This window comes from Vigna radiata, unplaced genomic scaffold (genome assembly GCF_000741045.1).
Source record: "Vigna radiata var. radiata cultivar VC1973A unplaced genomic scaffold, Vradiata_ver6 scaffold_111, whole genome shotgun sequence".
NCBI lineage: Eukaryota > Viridiplantae > Streptophyta > Magnoliopsida > Fabales > Fabaceae > Vigna > Vigna radiata.
The window spans coordinates 1,097,368-1,107,654 of record NW_014543596.1 but is presented as its reverse complement, the minus strand read 5'-3'; the positions used below and the strand labels follow the sequence as shown (position 1 = coordinate 1,107,654).

Below are 10,287 nucleotides of genomic sequence, written 5' to 3'. Positions count from 1 at the left end.
CTACAAGTTGCTTTTTAAGTATTCTCCTATTACAATCAAGAATNACAATTTGNAGCATCATCAAAACTTGTCTTCAGGTTTTACCAATACTCCCTTATTGGTAACAAACAACATTTTCTGTTTCATATATTTTGTTGAACTAATAAAGGAAATATATTGAAAGTAATTGCAACCAGTTGCATATGATTTATGACTAATACATTTAAATTGACTATGAACTTTCAGATAAAAAAGTCCACTGTTTGTGGCATCACTTCTCTTGGCATGGATCATACTGAAATATTGGGTGTGTATGTGTCATACTTTAGGATGCTTTGCATGTTGTTTACTCGAGAAGTTTAACATATGTGACTTCCACCATCCAAATAAAGTCTCATTTTTATTCGTCATTTTTTTATCTTGATTATATAGTAATTTACACATAATATATTTGTTACACTAGTTGAATAACTTAAAAATTAATTTAGATAATTGGTATTGTTTTACTCTTTCTCGCTTCTATCCATATTTTTAGTGTCTGATATTTTATAATAAGGTTGAACTACTATTTTATTGGGAACTCCAGTAAGAAAATTGACTACACTAATGCATGTATTATTGTATTTTTGGTGCAGCCAGTTTTAATGAAGACAATTTAAGATTATACTTTGTTATTTCTCATAAATATATAGTCATGTCAAAGGTCAAGCGTTTCCTAAATCTACAAAATTGGGTAAGTTTGGATATGTATGAATGCATCCATAAACTGTCAAATTACACTTATGTCATTTATTATTTTATTTTAATATTTTTCTTTTATCATTTCAGGAAGCTATTGATGCAAATGAGTTCGGGTCTTTTTGGAGTACAAGAGGATTATCTCATGCTAGCAACATTTTGGGGGTTGATGATGTTTTTTAGGATAGAATTATATTTAGTCTATTATGTATTTTTAGTGATTATGGATGGAGTTGTAATTACATTTCAGTTGAATTTAGTTTTATGTTATTATAATGACATTAAGAATATAATGTTTACATTGTAATTGTCAATGAATGTATGTTATTATAAACCATCAATAAAATTAATTTTGAATTATTTTTTTGTATTTTATAATTTTATATATTTTATTTATTATTTTAGCAAGTTGGTGAATTGAATAGCATATAAAAAATACAGGTATTTTTTTGTAATTAAATAGTTGAAAATAAAGGAGGTTAAAAACTCCCACAAGATAACAGCCAGTAATAGAGCAGGTTTTTACCCTCTACAGAAAAACCTCTGCAAATTAAATGTGATACCAAGGGGTGCAAAAAACCCCGCAAGTAGGTTGTGGCAACTCAAACTACGGCGGTTTGAAAAACCCCCACAAATTACTTTGGGAGGGTAAAAACCTCCGCAAATTGAAAAAAAAAACCTCCACTAAATGACATTTTTTTTGTAGTGACACGAAATGGAATTCCTTCAAGGCAGCCAGTACAGAGCAAAGTCTGAGTTCGAAAGGATTGTTCTAAGAGAATTAAAGGCTGTGAGAAAGCTACTAGAAGAGCAAAGAGATAGGTCACAGCTGAACGAGGAAAATGCTGAAGATTCACTGTCTGAGGAGCAAGCACTCCAGAGAGCTCTAATCAAGGAAGTGGAGATGAGAATGCAGAGGAGGAAAGGACAGAAGATAGTGATAGTGACATGATCCTCAAGGAATTTGTTAACAAAAAGAAAAGGAAAAATTGAGTTTTTGTATTCTGTGTCTTTGGTGTTTTGTTATTTTTTTTTTTTGGGTAAATGGCATAGAATGTCATTCTATGTTTTAGTTTTCTTTTTGGTCTTGTTCTAATCATCCAATGTAATATTTTTGAACAAGAAATGAAATTTGTGTTTTGATTAAGATTCACTTGCTCTTAAATTTCTTGATTGTATTTGCATGAATGAATCTTGAATCGACTTTGTGTTGAGTAAAGTTGACTATGCATGCTTTCATTGTTACACTAAACTGTTCTGCATATTCACTTCATGTTTGAGTATTTTTCTTGCATTTTTATGATTCTAAAATGCTTGATCTTCAAAAGACCATGAAAGGTTTTGCAGGAAAACATTGCTTTGGGATTCACAACGGAAATCAAAACTCACTGGAAAGCAATGGAATCGACTGGAATAATAATTCAATCGACTTAATCATAATAGGGTTATAAATTCCATCACTAGAATTTGGTTATTGTGTTGATTGATCATTTTATTCTACTTATCCTCAATATATCTCTATTTCATAATAATTGCATATTTCCTATATGAGATTATATTGTGAGATTGTTGATGATTGTATCTTTGAATGATAATGTTGCTTGAATCATGTTAATGGATTGGCAAGCGTACCAAATCGTATCAAGTAATAATAAATGGTAAGTCCAAGTATCGTTTTCCCAAGAGACTCGAAAGGCCTTATCGTTCGTGTGAATTAATATCGTAAGACTTGAAAAGAAAAATTAATTAACTGGGTATGAGAATAAAATATGAACATGCAAAAGAGATTGATTCAATTGACGAGAAGAAAACAATGGATGAATGGAGTTGTCGGGGGTTTACAATTTCATCTTATTCGCTCTCTCTTATTTACTCCTCTTGAATTATTAGCTTAATTAATTAATTGTCATGCAACTTTCTTAGCCTACCCTTAACCCGATACCTCGGTGAAAAGAGCCTATTACTAATTACTGGCTTGCTATCCCTAGCCTCCCCTAGCAATTAAAAAAGCATTATAGAGCAGAAGTTCAAAACAATTGATCGTCCTACCCCTATCCCTAGGTGGTATTGCTTAATCAAGGAATTACTCACCAGTTCATGACATTANTGTANGNCCNCGTATNAATAAAGACAAACAACAGTTATCGAATGAGTTAAACGATAAAGGCATTAAGCACAGATGAGAACCCAACAATTAACAATCAAAGCATATGGAAACCATATAAATAAACAAGAGTTTCAATAAAAGAGAGTATCAAAAGATTACATTGTTTCCCCCAACAACAATAGGGTTTAGTTCACCATTGATATGGTGAATCTAGATGAAAAATGGATGAAGAATGTAAAAACAAACCCTAGAAAAGATGAAAAGGAGCCTAAGCATCCAAGAGATCCTCTCCAGAGAGTGAAATTAGGTCTGGCCGCCCTCTTTTGTCAAAAGAATGCATCTAAACTCGCAATAGGGCTATTTATAGGTGAGGAGTGCAACAGAAAACAGGCCCAAGCCCAGCAGACAACCGCTCGGCGGAACAAGTGTGGCGCCCGACGGTTTCCCACAAATTACTACAAGAAATCTGATAATTACCGACAGAAATATTTTCGTCGGTAATTGCAATTTACCGAAGGATTTTATCGACAGAATGCATTTTTTTTTCTTGCCGACGGATTTTACCGGCGGAATCATTACGAAGGTATAATCCATCGATAAATCTAGACCCTTCACTTACCGCAGGAAAAAATTTGTTGATAAATCCGTCGGTAATAGACCTTACATTTACCGAAGGAAAATATCCCTCGGTAAATCCGTCGGTAATGGACCCTTCATTTACTGAAGGAAACATCCGTCGGTAAATCCGTCGATAAAATGGGCGGGAATTTTCCCGCCCATTATTTTAATTACCGACGGAAAAAACCGTCAGTACATCCGTCGGTAAAATGCGCGGGAATTTTCCCGCCCATTTTTCCTCTTTGTCCGTGAGCAGAGTGTTATATATTTCGTTTTTCTCATTTCTTCTTCATTTGTGCGTGGAACTTGCTGTTTTTCTTACTTCTCCATCTTCCACTCCATCTTTTTCTTCTCTTCCACTCCATTGCAGCTACAAATCAAAACTGTCTCCATCTCCGTTCAGCAAGATCATCGCTCCGTTTAGTCAGACCGCCTCCATCTTTCTTATCTGCAACCACTGTCAGCACCGTTAATGTCTCTTTTCTTCCCCTTTCACGCTTCAGCACACTGTGTAACCCTTTTTTTCTTCCGTTTTCACTGCTGCCGTGGGAGAACGACACCACTGTCGTCGGAGAACCACGCGGACAAGAGGAAAATGAAGACAATATGGATGCTAAAAAACTAAGGCATTTTTCCCAATTTTAGGGTTTCTAAAACAATTGGAGAACCTAAATTTAGTCTTTGATTTTGGTTTTGGAATGAATTGGATTGTTCTTTTGGTTTAGGAATGAAGAAAGGTTGATTAAAGAATTTGAAATCTGAGAAAAAGAAGAAGGGGAAAGAGGAAGAAGATGAACCAGATTGAGATATTTACTGACGGATTTACCGACGGATTTTTCCTTCGGTAATTACCGACGGATTATGTGGCATTTACCGACGAATTTTTCCTTCGGTAATTACCGATGGTTATATTTTTCCGTCGGTAAATATTAACGACAATGTCATTACCGACGGATTTTGGACATTTCCGACAGATTTTGGCCATCGGCGGTTTGCCTCTAATCGCAAATCCGCCCAGCGCCAATGCCAAGTGCCTACTCCTCGCCCTGGACCGCCCGGCGGTGCGTCGACTCTTCATTTTTTCAATTTTCTTCTCTTTTCTTGAGTCTACGACCTTTATCTTCAACTCCATTCTTCACTTTCTCAAAATAGCTACAAAATAATGCAAAACAAGCATAATATCGCTAAAAATAGGTTTTGACTCTCTACAGACTCATTTATTGAGTTTTGCTTGATTCTAAGCTCATTCTAAGTAGTAAAGGGAGTAATTTGGTCTAAAATGACATATGAAAATAACTTTTTTTCAACTTTCATCAAATCATAACTATGATACAATCCTGTTTTAAGCTGTTTGTATGCTCTGATTCTTACTGTATTGTATTATGCATCTAAATATGATTGAAAAAATTATGCATGATGACAAGGGGAGCATTACACTTTTACATATTTTTTCACATGCCTACACTTCAGGGGTGGGGTTATCTTTTTCATGTGAATATATAAGATAGGGAAAGCATCTCTAATTGTAAATGTTTCTTTTACATTGATGCATCTTTATTTTTGGGCTATCAGCATATCATATCTAGAAGCACACCTTTTTTTGTTAATACACAAAGGGGGAGAAATGGTTGATTATATCTTTGATTATCTTTGATTTCTTACAAAGGGGGTAAACATGCTTGATATTGCTTTTCAAAGTTATATTGCTTGTTATTGCTTGTTAATTTGAAAACTGCTCTGATAATCTTGATTGTGTTTGAGTGATTAATTGACCGATTGAGTTGTTTATGTACAAACATGATTGTTTATTAATCATGGTTCTACATCATCAAAAAGGGGGAGATGTTTAGATTGTTGATAAGGGAAGCACTGGTTTAGCTAACCTTAATCTCACAGTGCTTTATTCACTCTAGTTCTGATGATGACAACACATTATTAACAACACATGTCTTGTTATGTGTTACATGTTTTGTTACTTATTGATTGATATCTTGTTGACAATGTTTTGTGTTGATTTCGATATGTGAATGCACATTTACTGAGCTAGTATATGTTACATCTTTTCTGGTTGCATTACACATAGTTTCAAAGATGAAAACCACATGCACTATTGTGAACATAAACTGTGTGGCAAATTTGATAGTTAAAGTCGACTTCATTATTAACTGAATCGAATGAGGCTGAACACTTTGCACAAATTTTCAAATATAGTGCTATGTGAGATTTCGCGTTGAAAAGAATTTCAAAATGAGAAGATGTGTCAAAGTCGACTATGTGCACTTTGCATTCGACTTTGTTAGTTGTTCTATTTGAGATTCTGTTATGCTTGTGTAGTAACGGTTATATTTTTAAAAGTTAGTTAGCATTGAATGGGAGTCAACTGTATTGAATGATGAATTAATTTGTTTGACTTGACAGCTACTACTTTGACTTAACTGTTATTACTGTTAGAAGATAGTCGACTGTATTAGTAGCTTAGTCGACTACAGGAGCGTCTATCTTATAGAAATCTATAACTAGAAGAGACCTGAGTTGTTTCAGAGAACTTTTGGAAATCTAACATTTTCATATTCTGAGTTGTGTAAGAACTCATCAAGAAGACCGTTGTGATCATTCTTTGAAGAGATTCTGAAGGAGAATTCTGTAGTGCTTACTGCTTGATCATTACTTGCACAATTGAGGTGTTTGTTGATTGATCAAGATTCGTGTTGCATTCTGTGGTGATTGTTGTTGTATCTGTTGTGATTACAAGGGTTAGACTCGTGGAGTCTGGTACACTTTGAGGATTGTTCAAAGTGGGTTTCAAATTGCAGAAGAGGTGATATCTTGCTGCAAGTTTTGCTGTGTGTTATGCCTATATTTTGGTTAGAGGGTTAGAGAGGTGTTTTATATTTTTGACGTGGAGGTCTCTATAAAAGCCTTGTTGTAAAAACCTTGACCATTATAGTGCATTTGCTTCCTGGGATTGGAAGGACACTAGATGTAGGCATTGAGGTCGAACTAATATAAAAACCTGCGTTTGAATTCTCTATCCCTACACTTTTACATTCAGTCGACTCTGATATTTACGTAGTCTACTTTGATTTTCTACTGCACTTAAATTTTCAATACTTGCGATTCAAGAAATTGTTTAAAGTTTTAAACTGTGAAAAATATTGCGAAAAGATTCTGATTTTGAAAACTCACCAATTCACCCCCTTCTTGGTGTTGAAACGAAGCCTACCTGTTTTCCAACACCTCGTGACGTGGTAGGCTGGTCCAATTCTTTTCCATGACACGCATTTTGCCTAAGTCTTATCAGTTTCAATTTTTTAACTCTCACAAGGTTAGGCCCTACCCATTCAGAAAAATTATTTTTCATAAATTGCTAAGACACATGCAAAAAAGTATACATCATAAATTTGATAAGATTTTGACAGCATTTCGCATTGGTCTCCGAAATACACAAAATGAGAGTAGTCAAGGGTGACCACAATCAAGTATGCATTCGAAGAACAACACAAATACTGAACCAAAATTTTATCAATCTTATCCATAAACTCTAACGTACATGTTATAGCAAATTATGAAAAAAAAAATTCCCAAACCGTCCAATCGGACAATTCAAAATTTAATACAAACATTAAAAGATTAATCGTTTGTGTTAAATTTCAAACGGAAACTAAGTTTCACTCAATGATTTGATACTTATAATCTAACATGCCAATTATAATAACACAACTAAACTGTATCACATGCATGTTCAAAAGCCCATAAGACATGCATACCTAAAAGCCAAAAACATGTTATGCAAAAGCCAATAACATGGATAGACAAAAGCCAATAACCTGCATACAAAAAAAGTTTTCAAAAAGGAAGCTAACCTTTTTAGCATATTAAAATAACAATGGAGGGAAATGAAGGAGTGCACGCCCAAAAACCTAGGCCCAAAAGGGTAAAAAACGCAGCCCAAGAACACACCAGAAACTACACCAAAACGCAACAAAAATGAATTTTAATCGGTTCAAATGGAAGATATTTCATCAAAGAGTAATTTAATCGAAGTAAAAGTAAATTTAAACGGTCCAAAAGAGAGAAAATGCACCTGGAAAGCAATGCCGCAAAGAGAAAAATGCGAGGAAGAAGACGATGAATAGTGCTTGTAACTGCTTGCGGGTTCGCGTTTTCCAGTATAAGAGGCTATAGACGTCGGGCCATAGGGGTACCGATGTCTATAATAGTATACACATCGGGGCCCTCATAATATAGACGTCTTTCTAATTTAAAAATTAATACTTGTGGGGCATATAGACATCGGTTACTAGGGGCACCAACGTCTAAGTTAACTTTTCACTTACCTGTCAGGCATATAGACATCGGGGGTTGGGGGACCGACGTTTATATGCTTGACAGGTAGGTGAAAAATTGACTTAGATTTCGGTGCCCCTAGTAACCGACGTTTATTTGCCCCACGAATATTAATTTTTAAATTAGAAAGACGTCATAGTCTAAGTCAACTTTTCACCTACCTGTCAGGTATATAAACGTTGGGCGTTAGGGGCCGACGTCTATAATCGTACATAGACTTCGGGGTGGCGGGAACAAACGTCTATATGGTGGAAAAAATAACTTTTCACCTACCTGTCAAGCCCGTAGACGACGGTTAGTGGGGGAACCGACGTCTATAATTTTATAGATGTCAGGGACCCTCCTAACTGACGTCTATAATACCAACTTATTTACGAAAATGCCACCGGTCAATAATTTACGTTGGATATTTTGTGGTCCGACATCTAAGGAGTGATGTTAAAAGCCAATTCTGCACTAGTGGACGTTGAACATGTGACGTTATACGCGATTTTTGTATTAGTGTAAGACCTCCTGCTACTCTCACCACATGTATCAATCTTCTCTAATTAAGAATGAATGATCATTATAGTTTTAGGATAACCCCCAAGACTGAGCTTCCTATATTCATACCAACAATACTTGAAACCACCAATAAGAAGCTCCTCCTGGGAACTCTTTTCCACCAATTTTCATTCACATATATATAACTTCATATAAACATTGCAAGCAATCACATGAAGTCACTAAGTATCCATCAAAGAACAAGAAACAACCCATAAAGAAATCAAAACACAACATAAAATCACCTAAACTAAGACCTAAGAGATGGCGCTCAAGCGCCCATAAACTGGAGCTCAGCACCCTAGCTGCTGTAATTTGGCACTCAAGCACCCCAAAACTAGCGCTCAGCGCTAGGGCCATTGGAAAGTGGCTCACAACACCCAAAAGGGACTATGTGCATTAAATCATTTGTCAACTCAAAAGTACCCAAACTCAATTCTACCCATTCTAACACCAATTTCTGAAAACTAAAGGTTTGAATAAATCACAATGAACTCAACAACAAACCCCAAAACCTCATTTTGATCACAACCTTTATACTTTAAGTTTTCACTAGTTAAAACCTCCAATTTGGACTAAAACGCGACAAAATAACAACATAATAACCCCGTATCAGATCCACCATAGATTTGGCCTAACTCAACACCTAAACAAGTCCTAAATGACTTAAGAACTGATCCTAAACTACTGGTTTTCCCATCTAATCCTTTTCTCAAAAACTCACCTATCAAAACTCCTAAAAATGGACCAAAGACCATACGAAGCACCCTTTATTAGCTAGAAATCAGTTCTACATCAGATTACTTCTAATACATGACTCAAACAACTTCTAATTGACCATTAACCTAATCCAAAAGCACAACTTTTCCCAAATAATCATTATCTCAACTTTTCACTTATTAAAACCTCCTTTTTAGCCCAAAATTACTTAAGACTTTTACTTAATGCCAATCAAAGATCACTACAAGAAAAAAAGTCATTATCTACAGTCCAAATCCGTATATAAGGTTCAAAATCCGTATATAACTGTTGGTTATATACGGCTTATATACGGACAAAAATCCGTATATAAAACCCTCGTAGGTAAATTTATATACGGAAATATCCGTATATAAGTTATATACGGAAATATCCGTATATAANAAATATCCGTATATAAGTTATATACGGAAATATCCGTATATAAGTTATATGCGGAAATATCCGTAGATAACTTATATACGGAAATATCCGTATATAACTTATGTACGGAAATATCCGTATATAAATTATATACGGTTATATCCGTATATAATTAGTATAGGGTATTCGTGCATATAACTTATATACGGATATTTCCGTATATAAGATACATATACAGCAGCTGACTTTTTTTGTGCATAGACGTTTCCCAGCTAGTCTGAGGAAGAAATATTCAACACTCAATCAAACCTGGATATTCATCATTCACAATCAGACCTGGATATTCAACATTCACAATCAAACCTAGATACTCAACATTCACAATCAAACCTAGATACTCAACATTCACAATCAGACCTGCATGCTCAACATTCACAATCAGATTTGGACATACAAATAAGTTTTTGCCATTCATAATATTGTTTACATCAATATAGTTGCAACATTAAACATGAATTAAAACACCAGTTTAAGTTCATCAAGTGGTTCTAGCTAGTATCTAAATAAGTTCAACAGTAGGTAATGAAAATAAGTTGGGTAAAAGTGCCTAATAATCCATATATCTATTTCCATCTGGTGGTGGTGGCTGATCCGGTGATTGGTGGTCCTGTAATTGTTGTTCCGGTGGTTGCTGGTCCGGTGGTTGTTGTTGTGCAGCTTGTTGTTCTGCTTGGACATCATTGGGTGGTTGAGTTTGAACTGGAACATTTTGGACGTTTAAAAAGTTTTGTGCAGCTGCGGCTGCCGAAGGCGGAAGGAATGGCAGGAGGACG

At 35.2% G+C, this 10,287-nt stretch overlaps 1 protein-coding gene across 1 annotated transcript in view; it reads left to right on the top strand.

Moving 5' to 3' along the window:
* The first annotated feature begins 1,432 nt into the window (after positions 1-1,432).
* The window catches only part of LOC106754533 (probable WRKY transcription factor 61), a 27,735-nt gene continuing 18,880 nt past the window's right edge, over positions 1,433-10,287 (top strand). Inside the window, exon 1 of the mRNA XM_022777972.1 lies at positions 1,433-1,654. Coding sequence (XP_022633693.1) covers positions 1,433-1,654 — 222 coding nt within the window. The remainder of the gene's footprint in view (positions 1,655-10,287) is intronic.